At 36.4% G+C, this 27,412-nt stretch overlaps 1 protein-coding gene across 1 annotated transcript; it reads left to right on the top strand.

Annotated features, from left to right (window-relative positions):
* The first annotated feature begins 16,705 nt into the window (after positions 1-16,705).
* Positions 16,706-27,412, top strand: LOC311123261 (complement C1q subcomponent subunit A-like). The gene is made up of 6 exons (XM_084197517.1): positions 16,706-16,777; positions 17,833-18,003; positions 19,034-19,377; positions 21,428-21,514; positions 21,766-21,810; positions 25,964-27,412. The coding sequence occupies exons 1-6, from the start codon at positions 16,759-16,761 to the stop codon at positions 26,069-26,071; spliced, it is 774 nt and encodes a 257-aa protein (XP_084053643.1). The 5' UTR covers positions 16,706-16,758; the 3' UTR covers positions 26,072-27,412.

Below are 27,412 nucleotides of genomic sequence, written 5' to 3'. Positions count from 1 at the left end.
TTAGTGTTTTAACCATGTTAAGTTGTTACAGTAAGAAGTGCTTTTGTGTTTTAACCATGTTAAGTTGTTACAGTAAGAAGTGGTTTAGTGTTTTAACCAAGTTAAGTTGTTACAGTAAGAAGTGGTTTTGTGTTTTAACCATGTTAAGTTGATTCATTAAGAAGTGGTTTTGTGTTTTAACCATGTTAAGTTGTTCCAGTAAGAAGTGGTTTTGTGTTTTAACCATGTTAAGTTGTTACAGTAATAAGTGGTTTTGTGTTTTAACCATGGTCAGTTGTTACAGTAAGAAGTGGTTTAGTGTTTTAACCATGTTAAGTTGTTACAGTAATAAGTGGTTTTGTGTTTTAACCATGGTAAGTTGTTACAGTAAGAAGTGGTTTAGTGTTTTAACCATGTTAAGTTGATTCAGTAAGAAGTGGTTTAGTGTTTTAACCATGTTTAAGTTGTTACAGTAAGAAGTGTTTTAGTGTTTTAACCATGTTACGTTATTACAGTAAGAAGTGGTTTAGTGTTTTAACCATGTTAAGTTGTTACAGTAAGAAGTGCTTTTGTGTTTTAACCATGTTAAGTTGTTACAGTAAGAAGTGGTTTAGTGTTTTAACCAAGTTAAGTTGTTACAGTAAGAAGTGGTTTTGTGTTTTAACCATGTTAAGTTGATTCATTAAGAAGTGGTTTTGTGTTTTAACCATGTTAAGTTGTTCCAGTAAGAAGTGGTTTTGTGTTTTAACCATGTTAAGTTGTTACAGTAATAAGTGGTTTTGTGTTTTAACCATGGTCAGTTGTTACAGTAAGAAGTGGTTTAGTGTTTTAACCATGTTAAGTTGTTACAGTAATAAGTGGTTTTGTGTTTTAACCATGGTAAGTTGTTACAGTAAGAAGTGGTTTAGTGTTTTAACCATGTTAAGTTGATTCAGTAAGAAGTGGTTTAGTGTTTTAACAATGTTTAAGTTGTTACAGTAAGAAGTGTTTTAGTGTTTTAACCATGTTACGTTATTACAGTAAGAAGTGGTTTAGTGTTTTAACCATTTTAAGTTGTTACAGTAAGAAGTGCTTTTGTGTTTTAACCATGTTAAGTTGTTACAGTAAGAAGTGGTTTAGTGTTTTAACCATGTTAAGTTGTTACAGTAAGAAGTGGTTTTGTGTTTTAACCATGTTAAGTTGTTACAGTAAGAAGTGGTTTAGTGTTTTAACCATGTTAAGTTGTTCCAGTAAGAAGTAGTTTAGTGTTTTCACCATGTTAAGTTGTTCCAGTAAGAAGTGGTTTAGTGTTTTAACCATGTTAAGTTGTTACAGTAAGAAGTGTTTTAGTGTTTTAACCATGTTAAGTTGATTCATTAAGAAGTGGTTTAGTGTTTTAACCATGTTAAGTTGTTACATTAAGAAGTGTTTTAGTGTTTTAACCATGTTTAAGTTGTTACAGTAAGAAGTGTTTTAGTGTTTTAACCATGTTACGTTATTACAGTAAGAAGTGGTTTAGTGTTTTAACCATGTTAAGTTGTTACAGTAATAAGTGGTTTTGTGTTTTAACCATGTTAAGTTGTTACAGTAAGAAGTGATTTAGTGTTTTAACCATGTTAAGTTGATTCAGTAAGAAGTGATTTAGTGTTTTAACCATGTTAAGTTGTTACAGTAAGAAGTGGTTTAGTGTTTTAACCATGTTAAGTTTTTCCAGTAAGAAGTAGTTTAGTGTTTTCACCATGTTAAGTTGTTCCAGTAAGAAGTGGTTTAGTGTTTTAACCATGTTAAGTTGTTACAGTAAGAAGTGTTTTAGTGTTTTAACCATGTTAAGTTGATTCATTAAGAAGTTGTTTTGTGTTTTAACCATGTTAAGTTGTTCCAGTAAGAAGTGGTTTTGTGTTTTAACCATGTTAAGTTGTTACAGTAATAAGTGATTTTGTGTTTTAACCATGGTCAGTTGTTACAGTAAGAAGTGGTTTAGTGTTTTAACCATGTTAAGTTGTTACAGTAATAAGTGGTTTTGTGTTTTAACCATGGTAAGTTGTTACAGTAAGAAGTGGTTTAGTGTTTTCACCATGTTAAGTTGTTCCAGTAAGAAGTGGTTTAGTGTTTTAACCATGTTAAGTTGTTACAGTAAGAAGTGCTTTTGTGTTTTAACCATGTTAAGTTGATTCATTAAGAAGTGGTTTAGTGTTTTAACCATGTTAAGTTGTTACAGTAAGAAGTGGTTTAGTGTTTTAACCATGTTAAGTTGTTACAGTAATAAGTGGTTTTGTGTTTTAACCATGTTAAGTTGTTACAGTAAGAAGTGGTTTAGTGTTTTAACCATGTTAAGTTGATTCAGTAAGAAGTGGTTTAGTGTTTTAACCATGTTAAGTTGTTACAGTAAGAAGTGGTTTAGTGTTTTAACCATGTTAAGTTGTTCCAGTAAGAAGTAGTTTAGTGTTTTCACCATGTTAAGTTGTTCCAGTAAGAAGTGGTTTAGTGTTTTAACCATGTTAAGTTGTTACAGTAAGAAGTGGTTTAGTGTTTTAACCATGTTTAAGTTGTTCCAGTAAGAAGTGGTTTAGTGTTTTAACCATGTTAAGTTGATTCATTAAGAAGTGGTTTTGGGTTTTAACCATGTTAAGTTGTTCCAGTAAGAAGTGGTTTAGTGTTTTAACCATGTTAAGCTGTTACAGTAAGAAGTGGTTTAGTGTTTTAACCATGTTAAGTTGTTACAGTAAGAAGTGGTTTAGTGTTTTAACCATGTTAAGTTGTTCCAGTAAGAAGTGGTTTAGTGTTTTAACCATGTTAAGTTGTTACAGTAAGAAGTGGTTTAGTGTTTTAACCATGTTAAGTTGATTCAGTAAGAAGTGGTTTAGTGTTTTAACCATGTTAAGTTGTTACAGTAAGAAGTGGTTTTGTGTTTTAACCATGTTAAGTTGTTCCAGTAAGAAGTAGTTTAGTGTTTTCACCATGTTAAGTTGTTCCAGTAAGAAGTGGTTTAGTGTTTTAACCATGTTAAGTTGTTACAGTAAGAAGTGTTTTAGTGTTTTAACCATGTTTAAGTTGTTACAGTAAGAAGTGTTTTAGTGTTTTAACCATGTTACGTTATTACAGTAAGAAGTGGTTTAGTGTTTTAACCATGTAAAGTTGTTACAGTAAGATGTGCTTTTGTGTTTTAACCATGTTAAGTTGTTACAGTAAGAAGTGGTTTAGTGTTTTAACCAAGTTAAGTTGTTACAGTAAGAAGTGGTTTTGTGTTTTAACCATGTTAAGTTGATTCATTAAGAAGTGGTTTTGTGTTTTAACCATGTTAAGTTGTTCCAGTAAGAAGTGGTTTTGTGTTTTAACCATGTTAAGTTGTTACAGTAATAAGTGGTTTTGTGTTTTAACCATGGTCAGTTGTTACAGTAAGAAGTGGTTTAGTGTTTTAACCATGTTAAGTTGTTACAGTAATAAGTGGTTTTGTGTTTTAACCATGGTAAGTTGTTACAGTAAGAAGTGGTTTAGTGTTTTAACCATGTTAAGTTGATTCAGTAAGAAGTGGTTTAGTGTTTTAACCATGTTTAAGTTGTTACAGTAAGAAGTGTTTTAGTGTTTTAACCATGTTACGTTATTACAGTAAGAAGTGGTTTAGTGTTTTAACCATGTTAAGTTGTTACAGTAAGAAGTGCTTTTGTGTTTTAACCATGTTAAGTTGTTACAGTAAGAAGTGGTTTAGTGTTTTAACCATGTTAAGTTGTTACAGTAAGAAGTGGTTTAGTGTTTTAACCATGTTAAGTTGTTCCAGTAAGAAGTAGTTTAGTGTTTTCACCATGTTAAGTTGTTCCAGTAAGAAGTGGTTTAGTGTTTTAACCATGTTAAGTTGTTACAGTAAGAAGTGTTTTAGTGTTTTAACCATGTTAAGTTGATTCATTAAGAAGTGGTTTAGTGTTTTAACCATGTTAAGTTGTTACAGTAAGAAGTGTTTTAGTGTTTTAACCATGTTTAAGTTGTTACAGTAAAAAGTGGTTTAGTGTTTTAACCATGTTACGTTATTACAGTAAGAAGTGTTTTAGTGTTTTAACCATGTTAAGTTGTTACAGTAAGAAGTGGTTTTGTGTTTTAACCATGTTAAGTTGATTCATTAAGAAGTGGTTTTGTGTTTTAACCATGTTAAGTTGTTCCAGTAAGAAGTGGTTTAGTGTTTTAACCATGTTAAGCTGTTACAGTAAGAAGTGGTTTAGTGTTTTAACCATGTTAAGTTGTTACAGTAAGAAGTGGTTTAGTGTTTTAACCATGTTAAGTTGTTCCAGTAAGAAGTGGCTTAGTGTTTTAACCATGTTAAGTTGTTACAGTAAGAAGTGGTTTAGTGTTTTAACCATGTTAAGCTGATTCAGTAAGAAGTGGTTTAGTGTTTTAACCATGTTAAGTTGTTACAGTAAGAAGTGGTTTTGTGTTTTAACCATGTTAAGTTGTTCCAGTAAGAAGTAGTTTAGTGTTTTCACCATGTTAAGTTGTTCCAGTAGAAGTGGCTTAGTGTTTTAACCATGTTAAGTTGTTACAGTAAGAAGTGTTTTAGTGTTTTAACCATGTTACGTTATTACAGTAAGAAGTGGTTTAGTGTTTTAACCATGTTAAGTTGTTACAGTAAGAAGTGGTTTAGTGTTTTAACCATGTTAAGTTGTTACAGTAAGAAGTGGTTTAGTGTTTTAACCATGTTAAGTTGATTCAGTAAGAAGTGGTTTAGTGTTTTAACCATGTTAAGTTGTTACAGTAAGAAGTGGTTTAGTGTTTTAACCATGTTAAGTTGTTCCAGTAAGAAGTAGTTTAGTGTTTTCACCATGTTAAGTTGTTCCAGTAAGAAGTGGTTTAGTGTTTTAACCATGTTAAGTTGTTACAATAAGAAGTGGTTTTGTGTTTTAACCATGTTAAGTTGATTCATTAAGAAGTGGTTTTGTGTTTTAACCATGTTAAGTTGTTCCAGTAAGAAGTGGTTTTGTGTTTTAACCATGTTAAGTTGTTACAGTAATAAGTGGTTTTGTGTTTTAACCATGGTCAGTTGTTACAGTAAGAAGTGGTTTAGTGTTTTAACCATGTTAAGTTGTTACAGTAATAAGTGGTTTTGTGTTTTAACCATGGTAAGTTGTTACAGTAAGAAGTGGTTTAGTGTTTTAACCATGTTAAGTTGATTCAGTAAGAAGTGGTTTAGTGTTTTACCCATGTTACGTTGTTACAGTAAGAAGTGTTTTAGTGTTTTAACCATGTTTAAGTTGTTCCAGTAAGAAGTGGTTTAGTGTTTTAACCATGTTAAGTTGTTACAGTAAGAAGTGTTTTAGTGTTTTAACCATGTTTAAGTTGTTACAGTAAGAAGTGTTTTAGTGTTTTACCCATGTTACGTTATTACAGTAAGAAGTGGTTTAGTGTTTTAACCATGTTAAGTTGTTACAGTAAGAAGTGGTTTTGTGTTTTAACCATGTTAAGTTGATTCATTAAGAAGTGGTTTAGTGTTTTAACCATGTTAAGTTGTTCCAGTAAGAAGTGGTTTAGTGTTTTAACCATGTTAAGTTGTTACAGTAAGAAGTGGTTTTGTGTTTTAACCATGTTAAGTTGTTACAGTAAGAAGTGGTTTAGTGTTTTAACCATGTTAAGTTGTTCCAGTAAGAAGTGGTTTAGTGTTTTAACCATGTTAAGTTGTGGTCTTCTGTAGCTCAACTGGTAGAGCATGGCGCTTGAAACGCCAGGGTAGTGGGTTCGATCCCCGGGACCACCCATACGTAAAAATGTATGCACACATGACTGTAAGTCGCTTTGGATAAAAGCGTCTGCTAAATGGCATATTATTATTATTATTATTACAGTAAGAAGTGGTTTTGTGTTTTAACCATGTTAAGTTGATTCATTAAGAAGTGGTTTTGTGTTTTAACCATGTTATGTTGTTCCAGTAAGAAGTGGTTTAGTGTTTTAACCATGTTAAGTTGTTCCAGTAAGAAGTGGTTTAGTGTTTTAACCATGTTAAGTTGTTACAGTAAGAAGTGGTTTAGTGTTTTAACCATGTTAAGTTGTTCCAGTAAGAAGTGGTTTAGTGTTTTAACCATGTTAAGTTGTTCCAGTAAGAAGTGTTTTAGTGTTTTAACCATGTTAAGTTGTTACAGTAAGAAGTGTTTTAGTGTTTTAACCATGTTACGCTATTACAGTAAGAAGTGGTTTAGTGTTTTAACCATGTTAAGTTGTTACAGTAAGAAGTGCTTTTGTGTTTTAACCATGTTAAGTTGATTCATTAAGAAGTGGTTTAGTGTTTTAACCATGTTAAGTTGTTACAGTAAGAAGTGGTTTAGTGTTTTAACCATGTTAAGTTGTTACAGTAATGAGTGGTTTTGTGTTTTAACCATGTTAAGTTGTTACAGTAATAAGTGGTTTTGTGTTTTAACCATGTTAAGTTGTTACAGTAAGAAGTGGTTTAGTGTTTTAACCATGTTAAGTTGATTCAGTAAGAAGTGGTTTAGTGTTTTAACCATGTTAAGTTGTTACAGTAAGAAGTGGTTTAGTGTTTTAACCATGTTAAGTTGTTCCAGTAAGAAGTAGTTTAGTGTTTTCACCATGTTAAGTTGTTCCAGTAAGAAGTGGTTTAGTGTTTTAACCATGTTAAGTTGTTACAGTAAGAAGTGTTTTAGTGTTTTAACCATGTTTAAGTTGTTACAGTAAGAAGTGGTTTAGTGTTTTAACCATGTTACGTTATTACAGTAAGAAGTGGTTTAGTGTTTTAACCATGTTAAGTTGTTCCAGTAAGAAGTGGTTTAGTGTTTTAACCATGTTAAGTTGTTACAGTAAGAAGTGTTTTAGTGTTTTAACCATGTTTAAGTTGTTACAGTAAGAAGTGTTTTAGTGTTTTACCCATGTTACGTTATTACAGTAAGAAGTGGTTTAGTGTTTTAACCATGTTAAGTTGTTACAGTAAGAAGTGGTTTTGTGTTTTAACCATGTTAAGTTGATTCATTAAGAAGTGGTTTAGTGTTTTAACCATGTTAAGTTGTTCCAGTAAGAAGTGGTTTAGTGTTTTAACCATGTTAAGTTGTTACAGTAAGAAGTGGTTTAGTGTTTTAACCATGTTAAGTTGTTACAGTAAGAAGTGGTTTAGTGTTTTAACCATGTTAAGTTGTTCCAGTAAGAAGTGGTTTAGTGTTTTAACCATGTTAAGTTGTTACAGTAAGAAGTGGTTTTGTGTTTTAAATATGTTAAGTTGATTCATTAAGAAGTGGTTTTGTGTTTTAACCATGTTATGTTGTTCCAGTAAGAAGTGGTTTAGTGTTTTAACCATGTTAAGTTGTTCCAGTAAGAAGTGGTTTAGTGTTTTAACCATGTTAAGTTGTTACAGTAAGAAGTGGTTTAGTGTTTTAACCATGTTAAGTTGTTCCAGTAAGAAGTGGTTTAGTGTTTTAACCATGTTAAGTTGTTCCAGTAAGAAGTGGTTTAGTGTTTTAACCATGTTAAGTTGTTACAGTAAGAAGTGCTTTTGTGTTTTAACCATGTTAAGTTGATTCATTAAGAAGTGGTTTAGTGTTTTAACCATGTTAAGTTGTTACAGTAAGAAGTGGTTTAGTGTTTTAACCATGTTAAGTTGTTACAGTAATGAGTGGTTTTGTGTTTTAACCATGTTAAGTTGTTACAGTAATAAGTGGTTTTGTGTTTTAACCATGTTAAGTTGTTACAGTAAGAAGTGGTTTAGTGTTTTAACCATGTTAAGTTGATTCAGTAAGAAGTGGTTTAGTGTTTTAACCATGTTAAGTTGTTACAGTAAGAAGTGGTTTAGTGTTTTAACCATGTTAAGTTGTTCCAGTAAGAAGTAGTTTAGTGTTTTCACCATGTTAAGTTGTTCCAGTAAGAAGTGGTTTTGTGTTTTAACCATGTTAAGTTGTTACAGTAATAAGTGGTTTTGTGTTTTAACCATGGTCAGTTGTTACAGTAAGAAGTGGTTTAGTGTTTTAACCATGTTAAGTTGTTACAGTAATAAGTGGTTTTGTGTTTTAACCATGGTAAGTTGTTACAGTAAGAAGTGGTTTAGTGTTTTAACCATGTTAAGTTGATTCAGTAAGAAGTGGTTTAGTGTTTTAACCATGTTAAGTTGTTACAGTAAGAAGTGGTTTTGTGTTTTAACCATGTTAAGTTGTTCCAGTAAGAAGTAGTTTAGTGTTTTCACCATGTTAAGTTGTTCCAGTAAGAAGTGTTTTAGTGTTTTAACCATGTTTAAGTTGTTACAGTAAGAAGTGTTTTAGTGTTTTACCCATGTTACGTTATTACAGTAAGAAGTGGTTTAGTGTTTTAACCATGTTAAGTTGTTACAGTAAGAAGTGGTTTTGTGTTTTAACCATGTTAAGTTGATTCATTAAGAAGTGGTTTAGTGTTTTAACCATGTTAAGTTGTTCCAGTAAGAAGTGGTTTAGTGTTTTAACCATGTTAAGTTGTTACAGTAAGAAGTGGTTTAGTGTTTTAACCATGTTAAGTTGTTACAGTAAGAAGTGGTTTAGTGTTTTAACCATGTTAAGTTGTTCCAGTAAGAAGTGGTTTAGTGTTTTAACCATGTTAAGTTGTTACAGTAAGAAGTGGTTTTGTGTTTTAACCATGTTAAGTTGATTCATTAAGAAGTGGTTTTGTGTTTTAACCATGTTATGTTGTTCCAGTAAGAAGTGGTTTAGTGTTTTAACCATGTTAAGTTGTTCCAGTAAGAAGTGGTTTAGTGTTTTAACCATGTTAAGTTGTTACAGTAAGAAGTGGTTTAGTGTTTTAACCATGTTAAGTTGTTCCAGTAAGAAGTGGTTTAGTGTTTTAACCATGTTAAGTTGTTCCAGTAAGAAGTGTTTTAGTGTTTTAACCATGTTAAGTTGTTACAGTAAGAAGTGTTTTAGTGTTTTAACCATGTTACGCTATTACAGTAAGAAGTGGTTTAGTGTTTTAACCATGTTAAGTTGTTACAGTAAGAAGTGCTTTTGTGTTTTAACCATGTTAAGTTGATTCATTAAGAAGTGGTTTAGTGTTTTAACCATGTTAAGTTGTTACAGTAAGAAGTGGTTTAGTGTTTTAACCATGTTAAGTTGTTACAGTAATGAGTGGTTTTGTGTTTTAACCATGTTAAGTTGTTACAGTAATAAGTGGTTTTGTGTTTTAACCATGTTAAGTTGTTACAGTAAGAAGTGGTTTAGTGTTTTAACCATGTTAAGTTGATTCAGTAAGAAGTGGTTTAGTGTTTTAACCATGTTAAGTTGTTACAGTAAGAAGTGGTTTAGTGTTTTAACCATGTTAAGTTGTTCCAGTAAGAAGTAGTTTAGTGTTTTCACCATGTTAAGTTGTTCCAGTAAGAAGTGGTTTAGTGTTTTAACCATGTTAAGTTGTTACAGTAAGAAGTGTTTTAGTGTTTTAACCATGTTTAAGTTGTTACAGTAAGAAGTGGTTTAGTGTTTTAACCATGTTACGTTATTACAGTAAGAAGTGGTTTAGTGTTTTAACCATGTTAAGTTGTTCCAGTAAGAAGTGGTTTAGTGTTTTAACCATGTTAAGTTGTTACAGTAAGACGTGTTTTAGTGTTTTAACCATGTTTAAGTTGTTACAGTAAGAAGTGTTTTAGTGTTTTACCCATGTTACGTTATTACAGTAAGAAGTGGTTTAGTGTTTTAACCATGTTAAGTTGTTACAGTAAGAAGTGGTTTTGTGTTTTAACCATGTTAAGTTGATTCATTAAGAAGTAGTTTAGTGTTTTAACCATGTTAAGTTGTTCCAGTAAGAAGTGGTTTAGTGTTTTAACCATGTTAAGTTGTTACAGTAAGAAGTGGTTTAGTGTTTTAACCATGTTAAGTTGTTACAGTAAGAAGTGGTTTAGTGTTTTAACCATGTTAAGTTGTTCCAGTAAGAAGTGGTTTAGTGTTTTAACCATGTTAAGTTGTTACAGTAAGAAGTGGTTTTGTGTTTTAAATATGTTAAGTTGATTCATTAAGAAGTGGTTTTGTGTTTTAACCATGTTATGTTGTTCCAGTAAGAAGTGGTTTAGTGTTTTAACCATGTTAAGTTGTTCCAGTAAGAAGTGGTTTAGTGTTTTAACCATGTTAAGTTGTTACAGTAAGAAGTGGTTTAGTGTTTTAACCATGTTAAGTTGTTCCAGTAAGAAGTGGTTTAGTGTTTTAACCATGTTAAGTTGTTCCAGTAAGAAGTGTTTTAGTGTTTTAACCATGTTAAGTTGTTACAGTAAGAAGTGTTTTAGTGTTTTAACCATGTTACGTTATTACAGTAAGAAGTGGTTTAGTGTTTTAACCATGTTAAGTTGTTACAGTAAGAAGTGCTTTTGTGTTTTAACCATGTTAAGTTGATTCATTAAGAAGTGGTTTAGTGTTTTAACCATGTTAAGTTGTTACAGTAAGAAGTGGTTTAGTGTTTTAACCATGTTAAGTTGTTACAGTAATGAGTGGTTTTGTGTTTTAACCATGTTAAGTTGTTACAGTAATAAGTGGTTTTGTGTTTTAACCATGTTAAGTTGTTACAGTAAGAAGTGGTTTAGTGTTTTAACCATGTTAAGTTGATTCAGTAAGAAGTGGTTTAGTGTTTTAACCATGTTAAGTTGTTACAGTAAGAAGTGGTTTAGTGTTTTAACCATGTTAAGTTGTTCCAGTAAGAAGTAGTTTAGTGTTTTCACCATGTTAAGTTGTTCCAGTAAGAAGTGGTTTAGTGTTTTAACCATGTTAAGGTGTTACAGTAAGAAGTGGTTTAGTGTTTTAACCATGTTAAGTTGTTCCAGTAAGAAGTAGTTTAGTGTTTTCACCATGTTAAGTTGTTCCAGTAAGAAGTGGTTTAGTGTTTTAACCATGTTAAGGTGTTACAGTAAGAAGTGTTTTAGTGTTTTAACCATGTTTAAGTTGTTACAGTAAGAAGTGGTTTAGTGTTTTAACCATGTTACGTTATTACAGTAAGAAGTGGTTTAGTGTTTTAACCATGTTAAGTTGTTACAGTAAGAAGTGGTTTTGTGTTTTAACCATGTTAAGTTGATTCATTAAGAAGTGGTTTTGTATTTTAACCATGTTAAGTTGTTCCAGTAAGAAGTGGTTTAGTGTTTTAACCATGTTAAGCTGTTACAGTAAGAAGTGGTTTAGTGTTTTAACCATGTTAAGTTGTTACAGTAAGAAGTGGTTTAGTGTTTTAACCATGTTAAGTTGTTCCAGTAAGAAGTGGTTTAGTGTTTTAACCATGTTGAGTTGTTACAGTAAGAAGTGGTTTAGTGTTTTAACCATGTTAAGTTGTTCCAGTAAGAAGTGTTTTAGTGTTTTAACCATGTTAAGTTGTTCCAGTAAGAAGTGGTTTAGTGTTTTAACCATGTTAAGTTTTTACAGTAATAAGTGGTTTAGTGTTTTAACCATGTTAAGTTGTTACAGTAAGAAGTGGTTTAGTGTTTTAACCATGTTAAGTTGATTCAGTAAGAAGTGGTTTAGTGTTTTAACCATGTTAAGTTGTTACAGTAAGAAGTGGTTTTGTGTTTTAACCATGTTAAGTTGTTCCAGTAAGAAGTAGTTTAGTGTTTTCACTATGTTAAGTTGTTCCAGTAAGAAGTGGTTTAGTGTTTTAACCATGTTAAGTTGTTACAGTAAGAAGTGTTTTAGTGTTTTAACCATGTTTAAGTTGTTAAAGTAAGAAGTGGTTTAGTGTTTTAACCATGTTACGTTATTACAGTAAGAAGTGGTTTAGTGTTTTAACCATGTTAAGTTGTTACAGTAAGAAGTGCTTTTGTGTTTTAACCATGTTAAGTTTTTACAGTAAGAAGTGTTTTAGTGTTTTAACCATGTTACGTTATTAGAGTAAGAAGTGGTTTAGTGTTTTAACCATGTTAAGTTGTTACAGTAAGAAGTGGTTTTGTGTTTTAACCATGTTAAGTTGATTCATTAAGAAGTGGTTTTGTGTTTTAACCATGTTAAGTTGTTCCAGTAAGAAGTGGTTTTGTGTTTTAACCATGTTAAGTTGTTACAGTAATAAGTGGTTTTGTGTTTTAACCATGGTAAGTTGTTACAGTAAGAAGTGGTTTAGTGTTTTAACCATGTTAAGTTGTTACAGTAATAAGTGGTTTTGTGTTTTAACCATGGTAAGTTGTTACAGTAAGAAGTGGTTTAGTGTTTTAACCATGTTAAGTTGATTCAGTAAGAAGTGGTTTAGTGTTTTAACCATGTTAAGTTGTTACAGTAAGAAGTGGTTTTGTGTTTTAACCATGTTAAGTTGTTCCAGTAAGAAGTAGTTTAGTGTTTTCACCATGTTAAGTTGTTCCAGTAAGAAGTGGTTTAGTGTTTTAACCATGTTAAGTTGTTACAGTAAGAAGTGTTTTAGTGTTTTAACCATGTTTAAGTTGTTACAGTAAGAAGTGTTTTAGTGTTTTACCCATGTTACGTTATTACAGTAAGAAGTGGTTTAGTGTTTTAACCATGTTAAGTTGTTACAGTAAGAAGTGGTTTTGTGTTTTAACCATGTTAAGTTGATTCATTAAGAAGTGGTTTAGTGTTTTAACCATGTTAAGTTGTTCCAGTAAGAAGTGGTTTAGGGTTTTAACCATGTTAAGTTGTTACAGTAAGAAGTGGTTTAGTATTTTAACCATGTTAAGTTGTTACAGTAAGAAGTGGTTTAGTGTTTTAACCATGTTAAGTTGTTCCAGTAAGAAGTGGTTTAGTGTTTTAACCATGTTAAGTTGTTACAGTAAGAAGTGGTTTTGTGTTTTAACCATGTTAAGTTGATTCATTAAGAAGTGGTTTTGTGTTTTAACCATGTTATGTTGTTCCAGTAAGAAGTGGTTTAGTGTTTTAACCATGTTAAGTTGTTCCAGTAAGAAGTGGTTTAGTGTTTTAACCATGTTAAGTTGTTACAGTAAGAAGTGGTTTAGTGTTTTAACCATGTTAAGTTGTTCCAGTAAGAAGTGTTTTAGTGTTTTAACCATGTTAAGTTGTTACAGTAAGAAGTGTTTTAGTGTTTTAACCATGTTACGTTATTACAGTAAGAAGTGGTTTAGTGTTTTAACCATGTTAAGTTGTTACAGTAAGAAGTGCTTTTGTGTTTTAACCATGTTAAGTTGATTCATTAAGAAGTGGTTTATTGTTTTAACCATGTTAAGTTGTTACAGTAAGAAGTAGTTTAGTGTTTTAACCATGTTAAGTTGTTACAGTAATAAGTGGTTTAGTGTTTTAACCATGTTAAGTTGTTCCAGTAAGAAGTGATTTAGTGTTTTAACCATGTTAAGTTGTTCCAGTAAGAAGTGGTTTTGTGTTTTAACCATGTTAAGTTGTTACAGTAATAAGTGGTTTTGTGTTTTAACCATGTTAAGTTGTTACAGTAAGAAGTGGTTTAGTGTTTTAACCATGTTAAGTTGATTCAGTAAGAAGTGGTTTAGTGTTTTAACCATGTTAAGTTGTTACAGTAAGAAGTGGTTTAGTGTTTTAACCATGTTAAGTTGTTCCAGTAAGAAGTTGTTTAGTGTTTTCACCATGTTAAGTTGTTCCAGTAAGAAGTGGTTTATTGTTTTAACCATGTTAAGTTGTTACAGTAAGAAGTGTTTTAGTGTTTTAACCATGTTTAAGTTGTTACAGTAAGAAGTGGTTTAGTGTTTTAACCATGTTACGTTATTACAGTAAGAAGTGGTTTAGTGTTTTAACCATGTTAAGTTGTTACAGTAAGAAGTGGTTTTGTGTTTTAACCATGTTAAGTTGATTCATTAAGAAGTGGTTTTGTGTTTTAACCATGTTAAGTTGTTCCAGTAAGAAGTGGTTTAGTGTTTTAACCATGTTAAGCTGTTACAGTAAGAAGTGATTTGGTTTTTTAACCATGTTAAGTTGTTACAGTAAGAAGTGGTTTAGTGTTTTAACCATGTTAAGTTGTTCCAGTAAGAAGTGGTTTAGTGTTTTAACCATGTTAAGTTGTTACAGTAAGAAGTGGTTTAGTGTTTTAACCATGTTAAGTTGTTCCAGTAAGAAGTGGTTTAGTGTTTTAACCGTGTTAAGTTGTTCCAGTAAGAAGTGGTTTTGTGTTTTAACCATGGTAAGTTGTTCCAGTAAGAAGTGGTTTAGTGTTTTAACCATGTTAAGTTGTTCCAGTAAGAAGTGGTTTAGTGTTTTAACCATGTTAAGTTTTTACAGTAATAAGTGGTTTAGTGTTTTAACCATGTTAAGTTGTTCCAGTAAGAAGTGGTTTAGTGTTTTAACCATGTTAAGTTGTTACAGTAAGAAGTGGTTTTGTGTTTTAACCATGGTAAGTTGTTCCAGTAAGTAGTGGTTTAGTGTTTTAACCATGTTAAGTTGTTCCAGTAAGAAGTGGTTTAGTGTTTTAACCATGTTAAGTTTTTACAGTAATAAGTGGTTTAGTGTTTTAACCATGTTAAGTTGTTACAGTAAGAAGTGGTTTAGTGTTTTAACCATGTTAAGTTGATTCAGTAAGAAGTGGTTTAGTGTTTTAACCATGTTAAGTTGTTACAGTAAGAAGTGGTTTTGTGTTTTAACCATGTTCAGTTGTTCCAGTAAGAAGTAGTTTAGTGTTTTCACCATGTTAAGTTGTTCCAGTAAGAAGTGGTTTAGTGTTTTAACCATGTTAAGTTGTTACAGTAAGAAGTGTTTTAGTGTTTTAACCATGTTTAAGTTGTTACAGTAAGAAGTGTTTTAGTGTTTTAACCATGTTACGTTATTACAGTAAGAAGTGGTTTAGTGTTTTAACCATGTTAAGTTGTTACAGTAAGAAGTGCTTTTGTGTTTTAACCATGTTAAGTTGATTCATTAAGAAGTGGTTTAGTGTTTTAACCATGTTAAGTTGTTACAGTAAGAAGTGGTTTAGTGTTTTAACCATGTTAAGTTGTTACAGTAAGAAGTGGTTTAGTGTTTTAACCATGTTAAGTTGTTACAGTAATAAGTGGTTTAGTGTTTTAACCATGTTAAGTTGTTCCAGTAAGAAGTGGTTTAGTGTTTTAACCATGTTAAGTTGATTCAGTAAGAAGTGGTTTAGTGTTTTAACCATGTTAAGTTGTTCCAGTAAGAAGTGGTTTAGTGTTTTAACCATGTTAAGTTGTTACAGTAAGAAGTGGTTTTAGTGTTTTAACCATGTTAAGTTGTTACAGTAAGAAGTGGTTTAGTGTTTTAACCATGTTTAAGTTGTTACAGTAAGAAGTGTTTTAGTGTTTTAACCATGTTACGTTATTACAGTAAGAAGTGGTTTAGTGTTTTAACCATGTTAAGTTGTTCCAGTAAGAAGTGGTTTAGTGTTTTAACCATGTTAAGTTGTTCCAGTAAGAAGTGGTTTTGTGTTTTAACCATGGTAAGTTGTTCCAGTAAGAAGTGGTTTTGTGTTTTAACCATGGTAAGTTGTTCCAGTAAGAAGTGGTTTAGTGTTTCAACCATGTTAAGTTGTTCCAGTAAGAAGTGGTTTTGTGTTTTAACCATGTTAAGTTGTTATAGTAAGAAGTGTTTTAGTGTTTTAACTATGTTTAGTTATTACAGTAAGAAGTTGTTTAGTGTTTTAACCTTGTTAAGTTGTTACAGTAAGAAGTGGTTTTGTGTTTTAACCATGTTAAGTTGATTCATTAAGAAGTGGTTTTGTGTTTTAACCATGTTAAGTTGTTACAGTAAGAAGTGTTTTAGTGTTTTACCCATGTTACGTTATTACAGTAAGAAGTGGTTTAGTGTTTTAACCATGTTAAGTTGTTCCAGTAAGAAGTGGTTTAGTGTTTTAACCATGTTAAGTTGTTCCAGTAAGAAGTGGTTTAGTGTTTTAATCATGTTAAGTTGTTCCAGTAAGAAGTGGTTTAGTGTTTTAACCATGTTAAGTTGTTACAGTAAGAAGTGGTTTTAGTGTTTTAACCATGTTAAGTTGTTACAGTAAGAAGTGGTTTAGTGTTTTAACCATGTTTAAGTTGTTACAGTAAGAAGTGTTTTAGTGTTTTAACAATGTTACGTTATTACAGTAAGAAGTGGTTTAGTGTTTTAACCATGTTAAGTTGTTCCAGTAAGAAGTGGTTTAGTGTTTTAACCATGTTAAGTTGTTCCAGTAAGAAGTGGTTTTGTGTTTTAACCATGGTAAGTTGTTCCAGTAAGAAGTGGTTTTGTGTTTTAACCATGGTAAGTTGTTCCAGTAAGAAGTGGTTTAGTGTTTCAACCATGTTAAGTTGTTCCAGTAAGAAGTGGTTTTGTGTTTTAACCATGTTAAGTTGTTATAGTAAGAAGTGTTTTAGTGTTTTAACTATGTTTAGTTATTACAGTAAGAAGTTGTTTAGTGTTTTAACCTTGTTAAGTTGTTACAGTAAGAAGTGGTTTTGTGTTTTAACCATGTTAAGTTGATTCATTAAGAAGTGGTTTTGTGTTTTAACCATGTTAAGTTGTTACAGTAAGAAGTGGTTTAGTGTTTTAACCATGTTAAGTTGTTACAGTAAGAAGTGTTTTAGTGTTTTAACCATGTTACGTTATTACAGTAAGAAGTGGTTTAGTGTTTTAACCATGTTAAGTTGTTCCAGTAAGAAGTGGTTTAGTGTTTTAACCATGTTAAGTTGTTCCAGTAAGAAGTGGTTTAGTGTTTTAATCATGTTAAGTTGTTCCAGTAATAAGTGTTTTTGTCTTTCTCTGTTTGTGGTGGTGATCCAGTCAAAACAGTTTGAGGAAATAAATCTACTGACTCATGTGTTTCAGTGGGTGAGAGTGTATGCTGCAGGCGTGTGTGTGTGTGTGTGTGTGTGTGTGTGTGTGTGTGTGTGTGTGTGTGTGTGTGATCAATGTAATAACTAGTGGATGGACTTCATTCAACAAAACTAAAAAGAAGGAACAGACACACAAGACATCTCTAATCTGGTCTATGCTGAACACAAACACCGGTGAGTGATACATATCTACACATATTAAATAGACATGTTATATACAGATATATTTATAAGAGAGTTTAGACATTCGACTAATGACTTTTGACTTTTTGGAGAGCAGGGGAGGATTAGAGGTAGAAAGCATTACGAACTCAATGCTCTAACACAGGTTTTCCCAACTTTCTCCTCTGCCCTCGAAATGTTTTGGGGGGGCCCGAGGAGAGGGTTGGGAAACCTGGGAAATGTCTTGGGGGGGCCCAAGGAGAGGGTTGGGAGAGATGTGAAACATCTTGTGTGGTGAGGAGAGGGTTGGGAAACCCTGTTCTATCCAACTGAACCATCAGAGACTGCTGTTCTATTCTGGATCTGAGCATGTAGACCAGGGTTCGGCCCTCCAGGACCGTTTGATTACACCCTAGACCAGGGTTCGGCCCTCCAGGACCGTTTGATTACACCCTAGACCAGGGTTCGGCCCTCCAGGACCGTTTGATTACACCCTAGACCAGGGTTCGGCCCTCCAGGACCGTGATGTAGACACATGAAACTCGATAGCAGTGTTTCCCAACTCTGTCCTCCTGCCTCCCAGCCAGTACACATATTGGTTCCATTCCAGTAGCAGCATATTACCCCATCAAATAACCATCAAGCCTTTGGGTGAACCAATCAGCTAACTATCAAGCATTTGATTCAGCCCATCAAATAACCATCAAGCCTTTGGGTGAACCAATCAACTAACTATCAAGCATTTGATTCAGCCCATCAAATAACCATCAAGCCTTTGAGTGAACCAATCAACTAACTATGAAGCATTTGATTGAGCCCATCAAATAACAATCAAGCCTTTGGGTGAACCAATCAACTAACTACCAAGCATTTGATTCAGCCCATCAAATAACCATCAAGCCTTTGGGTGAACCAATCAACTAACTATCAAGCATTTGATTCAGCCCATCAAATAACCATCAAGCCTTTGGGTTCAGGTGTGTCATCTCTCCTGAGATGTCATATCTCTCCTGTGATGTTGTATTTGACCCTCTATGATGTCATCTCTCTGCGTCCTGTCTTCTCAGGGTTCCTGAGGATGATGTCAGGCTACTCACTGTCTGTAGTGTGTGTGGCGGTGCTCCTTTCCTTGGGGCGATGCCTGGACAGATGCTCGGTCCAGGACGGAACACCAGGAGCGCCAGGAGCTCCAGGCCGGGATGGACGACAAGGAGCAAAGGGAGAAAAAGGAGAGTCAGGTAACAGAGAGATGGACGGATGAGAGAGAAAGGAGTCAGGTAACAGAGAGATGGAGGGATGAGAGAGAAAGGAGTCAGGTAACAGAGAGATGGAGGGATGAGAGAGAAAGGAGTCAGGTAACAGATAGATGGAGGGATGAGAGAGAAAGGAGTCAGGTAACAGAGAGATGGAGGGATGAGAGAGAAAGGAGTCAGGTAACAGAGAGATGGACGGATGAGAGAGAAAGGAGAGTCAGGTAACAGAGAGATGGAGGGATGAGAGAGAAAGGAGAGTCAGGTAACAGAGAGATGGACGGATGAGAGAGAAAGGAGAGTCAGGTAACAGAGAGATGGACGGATGAGAGAGAAAGGAGAGTCAGGTAACAGAGAGATGGAGGGATGAGAGAGAAAGGAGAGTCAGGTAACAGAGAGATGGACGGATGAGAGAGAAAGGAGAGTCAGGTAACAGAGAGATGGAGGGATGAGAGAGAAAGGAGAGTCAGGTAACAGAGAGATGGAGGGATGAGAGAGAAAGGAGTCAGGTAACAGAGAGATGGACGGATGAGAGAGAAAGGAGTCAGGTAACAGAGAGATGGAGGGATGAGAGAGAAAGGAGAGTCAGGTAACAGAGAGATGGACGGATGAGAGAGAAAGGAGAGTCAGGAAAGAAAGGAAAGAAAGAAAGAGCATGTTATATTAACTGTCAGTAAAGAGGACTGTGTGGTTAGTGTGCTCAGGGTCTGTTATAGTGTGTTATAGTGTGTTATAGTGTGTTATAGCGTGTTATAGTGTGTTATAGTGTGTTTTAGTGTGTTATAGTCTGTTATAGTGTGTTGTAGTGTGTTATAGTGTGTTATAGTGTGTTATAGTGTGTTATAGCGTGTTATAGTCTGTTATAGTGTGTTATAGTGTGTTATAGTCTGTTATGGTGTGTTATAGTGTGCTCAGGGTCCGTTATAGTTTTCTCGGGGTCTGTGGTATAGAACTGAAAAGTGCTCATCTAAAGGTTGCTTTTTAGTAAACCCCTGTCCCTCGCTCCTCTTTCTCCCAGCACTGCAGCTGGATGCGGTGTCGCCCCGTGTCCTGAAGGGGGCGAAGGGGAGCCGGGGGTTTCCGGGGGACATGGGGCCTAAAGGCTTCAGAGGAGATCTGGGCCCTGAAGGCCCCCCTGGCCCCCCGGGCCCCCCTGGGCCCCCGGGGATGGGCGGGGACCAGGCCCAACAACAACGTGCAGCCTTCTCTGTGTCCCGGACAGACAGCTCCTACCCCCTCTACAATCGACCCCTGACATATAACACCGCCATCACTAGCAGCAGCCTGATCAGTTTGTCCTCTGGAATCTTCACCTGCAGCATATCTGGAGTCTACTACTTTGTCTTCCACTCAGAGGCCAAGGTAGGCAGACAGACAGGTATTACACTCTCTCTCTCTCTCTCTCTCTCTCTATCTCTCCTCTCTCTCTCTCTCTCTCTCTCTCTCTCTCTCTCTCTCTCTCTCTCTCTCTCTCTGTCTCTCTTTCTGTCTCTCTCTCTCTCTCTCTCTGTCTCTCTCTCTCTCTCTCAATTCAATTTCAATTTAAGGGCTTTATTGGCATGGGAAACATGTGTTAACATTGCCAAAGCAAGTGAAGTAGATAGTAAACAAAAGTGAAATAAACAATAAATATTAACAGTAAACATTACACTCAGAAGTTTCAAAAGAATAAAGACATTTCAAATGTCATATTATGTCTATATACAGTGTTGTAACAATGTGCAAATAGTTAAAGAACAAATGGGAAAATAAATAAACATAAATATGGGTTGTATTTACAATGGTGTTTGTTCTTCACTGGTTTCCCTTTTCTTATGGCAACAGGTCACAAATATTGCAGCTGTGATGGCACACTGTGGTTTTTCACCCAGTAGATAAGGGAGTTTATCAAAATTGGGTTTGTTTTCTAATTCTTTGTGGATCGCTGTAATCTGAGGGAAATATGTGTCTCTAATATGGTCATACATTTGGCAGGAGGTTAGGAAGTGCAGCTCAGTTTCCACCTCATTTTGTGGGCAGTGTGCACATAGCCTGTCTTCTCTTGAGAGCCAGGTCTGCCTACGGCGGCCTTTCTCAATAGCAAGGCTATGCTCACTGAGTCTGTACATAGTCAAAGCTTTCCTTAAGTTTGGGTCAGTCACAGTGGTCAGGTATTCTGCCACTGTGTACTCTCTGTTTAGGGCCAAATAGCATTCTAGTTTGCTCTGTTTATTTGTTTGTTCTTTCCAATGTGTCAAGTAATTCTCTTTTTGTTTTCTCATGATTTGGTTGGGTCTAATTGTGTTGTTGTTGTTGTTGTTGTTGTCCTGGGGCTGTGTGGGGTCTGTTTGTGTTTGTGAACAGAGCCCCAGGACAAGCTTACTTAGGGGACTCTTCTCCAAGTTCATCTCTCTGTAGGTGATGGCTTTGTTATGGAAGGTTTGGGAATCGCTTCCTTTTAAGTGGTTATAGAATTTAACGGCTCTTTTCTGGATTTTGATAATTAGCGGGTATTGGCCTAATTCTGCTCTGCATGCATTATTTGGTGTTTTACGTTGTACACGGAGGATGTATTTGCAGAATTCTGCATGCAGAGTCTCAATTTGGTGTTTGTCCCATTTTGTGAATTCTTGGTTGGTGAGCGGACCCCAGACCTCAGAACCATAAAGGGCAATGGGTTCTATAACTGATTCAAGTATTTTTAGCCAGATCCTAATTGGTATGTCAAATTTTATGTTCCTTTTGATGGCATAGAAGGCCCTTCTTGCCTTGTCTCTCAGATCGTTCACAGTTTTGTGGAAGTGACCTGTGGCGCTGATGTTTAGGCCGAGGTATGTATAGTTTTTTGTGTGCTCTAGGGCAACAGTGTCTAGATGGAATTTGTATTTGTGGTCCTGGCAACTGGACCTTTTTTGGAACACCATTATTTTTGTCTTACTGAGATTTACTGTCAGGGCCCAGGTCTGACAGAATCTGTGCAGAAGATCTAGGTGCTGCTGTAGGCCCTCCTTGGTTGGTGACAGAAGCACCAGATCATCAGCAAACAGAAGACATTTGACTTCAGATTCTAGTAGGGTGAGGCCGGGTGCTGCAGACTGGTCTAGTGCCCTCTCTCTCTGTCTCTCTCTCTGTCTCTCTCTCTCTCTCTCTCTCTCTCTGTCTCTCTCTCTCTCTCTCTCTCTGTCTCTCTCTCTCTCTCTCTCTGTCTCTCTGTCTCTCTGTCTCTCTCTCTGTCTCTCTCTCTCTCTCTCTCTCTCTCTGTCTCTCTCTCTCTCTCTCTCTCTCTCTCTCTCTCTCTCTCTCTCTCTCTCTCTCTGTCTCTCTGTCTCTCTCTCTCTCTCTCTCTCTCTCTCTCTCTCTCTCTCTCTCTCTCTCTCTCTCTTTCAACATCTTGTAAAACAGTGTGTGTGTGTGTGTGTGTGTGTGTGTGTAGGTGAGCATGTGTCTGTCTCTGAAGAGTGACGTGCTGGGAGAGAGGAAGCTGGGTTTCTGTGACTACAACAACAGAGCCACTACCCAGGTATGGTTACTATGACAACACCACATAGGGTTACTATGACGACACCAGGTAGGGTTACTATAACAACACCAGGTAGGGTATGATGACACTAGGTTGGGTTGCTATGACGACACCAGGTTGAGTCACTATGATGAAACTTGGTAAAGCGTTTAACAATGTTAACTTATCAATTACAGTATCAACCGTATACAGCTTTAACAACATATATTGCTATGGTAACACTATTTTATCGTTAATTCCATGTTGTGTAGGTTCTGTCAGGAGGTGTGGTGTTGGACCTGTCACGAGGCCACAAGGTTGGAACCATCCTCCATACTAACCAATCAGCACATAGTATCATCCATACTAACCAATCACCACACAGCATCCTCCATACTAACCAATCAGCACAGAGCATCATCCATACTAACCAATCAGCACAGAGCATCATCTATACTAACCAATCAGCACAGAGCATCATCCATACTAGCCAATCAGCACAGAGCATCATCCATCCTAACCAATCAGCACAGAGCATCATCCAGTGGGGAACAGTAAGTGCCTTCTAGGCCTACAGAGAACGCCTAAGGAATGATAAAATAATTTGTATTTAATTTCTATCTTTTCAATAATATTGAAATGGTAATCTGATTAATTTATTATTTTCAATGATATTCAAATGTAATGACTTCAGTTTGTGTTGGAAAGGAAAGGGTTGTTTAACGTTGAAGATAAAAAAATATTCAATCAGGATTTTTCTTTGGTGGTCTCTGGGAAGATAAATCTAGCTATCTAGCTTAGCTATTGGCTTTCAGAAGCTGGACAGAAGGCCTCTGCCATTCAACTGTATTAGAGCAGAATTTTGGAGTGACAATGGAATCAACCAATCACATTTTGACTTGCAATGGGTGGGACAGTTTTACACAAAAAATAAATAAAAGTAGGCCTAGAGACATGTCAGTACTGAGAGTGTGAGCCTTTAGTGCGAGCCTTTAGTGTGAGCCTTTAGTGTGAGCCTTTAGTGTGAGCCTTTAGTGCGAGCCTTTAGTGTGAGCCTTTAGTGTGAGCCTTTAGTGCGAGCCTTTAGTGCGAGCCTTTAGTGCGAGCCTTTAGTGCGAGCCTTTAGTGCGAGCCTTTAGTGTGAGCCTTTAGTGTGAGCCTTTAGTGTGAGCCTTTAGTGCGAGCCTTTAGTGCGAGCCTTTAGTGCGAGCCTTTAGTGTGAGCCTTTAGTGTGAGCCTTTAGTGTGAGCCTTTAGTGTGAGCCTTTAGTGTGAGCCTTTAGTGTGAGCCTTTAGTGTGAGCCTTTAGTGTGAGCCTTTAGTGCGAGCCTTTAGTGTGAGCCTTTAGTGTGAGCCTTTAGTGTGAGCCTTTAGTGCGAGCCTTTAGTGCGAGCCTTTAGTGCGAGCCTTTAGTGCGAGCCTTTAGTGCGAGCCTTTAGTGTGAGCCTTTAGTGTGAGCCTTTAGTGTGAGCCTTTAGTGCGAGCCTTTAGTGCGAGCCTTTAGTGCGAGCCTTTAGTGCGAGGCCTTTAGTGCGAGCCTTTAGTGCGAGCCTTTAGTGCGAGCCTTTAGTGCGAGCCTTTAGTGCGAGCCTTTAGTGCGAGCCTTTAGTGCGAGCCTTTAGTGCGAGCCTTTAGTGCGAGCCTTTAGTGCGAGCCTTTAGTGCGAGCCTTTAGTGTGAGCCTTTAGTGTGAGCCTTTAGTGTGAGCCTTTAGTGCGAGCCTTTAGTGTGAGCCTTTAGTGTGAGCCTTTAGTGTGAGCCTTTAGTGTGAGCCTTTAGTGCGAGCCTTTAGTGTGAGCCTTTAGTGCGAGCCTTTAGTGTGAGCCTTTAGTGCGAGCCTTTAGTGTGAGCCTTTAGTGTGAGCCTTTAGTGTGAGCCTTTAGTGTGAGCCTTAGTTTGAGCCTTTAGTGTGAGCCTTTAGTGCGAGCCTTTAGTGTGAGGCCTTTAGTGTGAGCCTTTAGTGTGAGCCTTTAGTGTGAGCCTTTAGTGCGAGCCTTTAGTGTGAGCTTTAGTGCGAGCCTTTAGTGTGAGCCTTTAGTGTGAGCCTTTAGTGTGAGCCTTTAGTGTGAGCCTTTAGTGTGGAGCCTTTAGTGCGAGCCTTTAGTGCGAGCCTTTAGTGCGAGCCTTTAGTGCGAGCCTTTAGTGTGAGCCTTTAGTGTGAGCCTTTAGTGTGAGCCTTTAGTGTGAGCCTTTAGTGTGAGCCTTTAGTGTGAGCCTTTAGTGTGAGCCTTTAGTGTGAGCCTTTAGTGTGAGCCTTTAGTGCGAGCCTTTAGTGCGAGCCTTTAGTGTGAGCCTTTAGTGCGAGCCTTTAGTGTGAGCCTTTAGTGCGAGCCTTTAGTGCGAGCCTTTAGTGTGAGCCTTTAGTGTGAGCCTTTAGTGTGAGCCTTTAGTGTGAGCCTTTAGTGTGAGCCTTTAGTGCGAGCCTTTAGTGTGAGCCTTTAGTGCGAGCCTTTAGTGTGAGCCTTTAGTGTGAGCCTTTAGTGTGAGCCTTTAGTGTGAGCCTTTAGTGTGAGCCTTTAGTGTGAGCCTTTAGTGTGAGCCTTTAGTGCGAGCCTTTAGTGCGAGCCTTTAGTGCGAGCCTTTAGTGCGAGCCTTTAGTGCGAGCCTTTAGTGCGAGCCTTTAGTGCGAGCCTTTAGTGTGAGCCTTTAGTGTGAGCCTTTAGTGTGAGCCTTTAGTGTGAGCCTTTAGTGTGAGCCTTTAGTGCGAGCCTTTAGTGTGAGCCTTTAGTGTGAGCCTTTAGTGTGAGCCTTTAGTGCGAGCCTTTAGTGTGAGCCTTTAGTGCGAGCCTTTAGTGTGAGCCTTTAGTGTGAGCCTTTAGTGTGAGCCTTTAGTGTGAGCCTTTAGTGTGAGCCTTTAGTGTGAGCCTTTAGTGTGAGCCTTTAGTGTGAGCCTTTAGTGCGAGCCTTTAGTGTGAGCCTTTAGTGTGAGCCTTTAGTGTGAGCCTTTAGTGTGAGCCTTTAGTGTGAGCCTTTAGTGTGAGCCTTTAGTGTGAGCCTTTAGTGCGAGCCTTTAGTGCGAGCCTTTAGTGCGAGCCTTTAGTGTGAGCCTTTAGTGTGAGCCTTTAGTGCGAGCCTTTAGTGTGAGCCTTTAGTGCGAGCCTTTAGTGCGAGCCTTTAGTGTGAGCCTTTAGTGTGAGCCTTTAGTGTGAGCCTTTAGTGTGAGCCTTTAGTGTGAGCCTTTAGTGCGAGCCTTTAGTGTGAGCCTTTAGTGCGAGCCTTTAGTGCGAGCCTTTAGTGTGAGCCTTTAGTGTGAGCCTTTAGTGTGAGCCTTTAGTGTGAGCCTTTAGTGTGAGCCTTTAGTGTGAGCCTTTAGTGTGAGCCTTTAGTGCGAGCCTTTAGTGCGAGCCTTTAGTGCGAGCCTTTAGTGTGAGCCTTTAGTGCGAGCCTTTAGTGCGAGCCTTTAGTGCGAGCCTTTAGTGCGAGCCTTTAGTGCGAGCCTTTAGTGCGAGCCTTTAGTGCGAGCCTTTAGTGCGAGCCTTTAGTGTGAGCCTTTAGTGCGAGCCTTTAGTGCGAGCCTTTAGTGCGAGCCTTTAGTGCGAGCCTTTAGTGCGAGCCTTTAGTGCGAGCCTTTAGTGTGAGCCTTTAGTGTGAGCCTTTAGTGCGAGCCTTTAGTGCGAGCCTTTAGTGCGAGCCTTTAGTGCGAGCCTTTAGTGCGAGCCTTTAGTGTGAGCCTTTAGTGTGAGCCTTTAGTGCGAGCCTTTAGTGTGAGCCTTTAGTGTGAGCCTTTAGTGCGAGCACTAGTTTTCCCATGGTCAAGTTAGTTTGTGTTGTAGGCTAGTAGGTGTTATTGTTGAGGACTGAGGAGGATGTGTTTGCTAATTTTTTAGCATCACCCTTTTCAAGATTAACTTTCAACAAGAAGTTGAGTTTAAAATGATCATCATCACACCACTGTTTTGTTATTGCAGCTCGCTACTTGGGTGATCATGACTGGGTGACCACGACTGGGTGACCACGACTGGGTGACCACGACTGGGTTAAACACGGTTGCATTAAAATTTTAGATCACTGGTTACTTTGTGTGCAGAACTTGATAAAATATGTTTGCAATGGGAAGTAGCAAGCTAATAGTAGTATATTTTGATTTCGAAATGCTAAATGGTTGTGTGTTTCTATTGTCTGATGGCCTTCTGGCTTGTTATGTCAGAGTGAATGGGATGCTTTATTATTTCGCTGTGTGTGACTGCAGTCTTTCTATCACCTGAGCTATATACGTTTTATAAAAAATACGCTCTTCTACATGGAGTGCAGCATCATCCATACTAACCAATCACCACACAGTTTCTGAAAAACACACTAAATGATTCTATAACCAGGTGTGTTAATATAACCAGGTGTGTAACCAGGTGTGTTAATGTAACCAGGTGTGTAACCAGGTGTGTTAATATACCCAGGTGTGTTAATATAACCAGGTGTATAACCATGTGTGTTAATATAACCAGGTGTGTAACCAGGTGTGTTAATATAACCAGGTGTGGCTGGAACCGTTTAAAGACGAGCAACCGGATAGTGTGAAGGCCGACACGAAGAACAAGAAGATTGTGTTTAACGGCTTCCTGCTCTTCCCCACCGGGAAGTGACGTCACAACGCCATGCAGTGACCTCATCACATGAGCTGTCCCAGGAACCAACCATGGCATTACTAACACTGTTCTATACTGATCTATACTGATCTATACTGTTCCATTCTGATCTATACTGCTCTATACTGATCTATACTGTTCCATTCTGATCCATGCTGATCTATACTGTTCCATTCTGATCCATACTGTTCTATACTGTTCCATTCTGATCTATACTGTTCTATACTGTTCCATTCTGATCTATACTGATCTATACTGTTCCATTCTGATCCATACTGATCTATACTGTTCCATTCTGATCTATACTGATCTATACTGATCTATACTGTTCCATTCTGATCCATACTGATCTATACTGTTCCATTCTGATCCATACTGTTCTATACTGTTCTATACTGTTCCATTCTGATCTATACTGATCTATACTGTTCCATTCTGATCCATACTGATCTATACTGTTCCATTCTGATCCATACTGATCTATACTGTTCCATTCTGATCCATACTGATCTATACTGTTCCATTCTGATCTATACTGATCTATACTGATCTATACTGTTCCATTCTGATCCATACTGATCTATACTGTTCCATTCTGATCTATACTGATCTATACTGATCTATACTGTTCCATTCTGATCTATACTGATCTATACTGTTCCATTCTGATCCATACTGTTCTATACTGTTCTATACTGATCTATACTGTTCTATACTGTTCCATTCTGATCCATACTGATCTATACTGTCCTATACTGTTCTATACAGATCTATACTTTTCTATACGGTTCTATACTTTTCTATACTGATCATCTATACTGATTTATACAATTCTATACTGATCTATACTGATCTATACTGTTCTATACTATTCTATACTGATCTACACTTTTCTATACTGATCTATACTGTTCCATACTGATCTATACTGATCTATACAGATCTATACTGATCTATACTGTTCTATAATGGTCTATACGGCTCTATACGGTTCTATACTGATCTACACGGTTCTATACTGATCTGTACTGTTCTATTCTGATCTATACTGTTTTGTTCTGATCTATACTGATCTATACTGATCTATACTGATCTATAATGTTCTAAACTGATCTATACTTTTCTATACCGATCCTGCCGTTACTGATTTAAAATACAGTGCCTAGTGAAAGTCACACACCCCTTGCGCAGTCTTCACATTTTGATAGCTTAAATCTAAAAAGGGATTAAATGTGATGTTTTTCTTACCAATCTACACAACCTACTCCACATTTTCAAAGTGAAAGAAAAGTATAGAACATTTTCAAAATGAATAATAAAAATACAATTTAAAACGAA

This window comes from Coregonus lavaretus (assembly GCF_964263955.1).
Source record: "Coregonus lavaretus genome assembly, contig: HAP1_SCAFFOLD_407, whole genome shotgun sequence".
NCBI classification, from domain to species: domain Eukaryota; kingdom Metazoa; phylum Chordata; class Actinopteri; order Salmoniformes; family Salmonidae; genus Coregonus; species Coregonus lavaretus.
The sequence above is the reverse complement of the archived record's forward strand: the minus strand, read 5'-3'. Positions and strand labels throughout refer to the sequence as shown.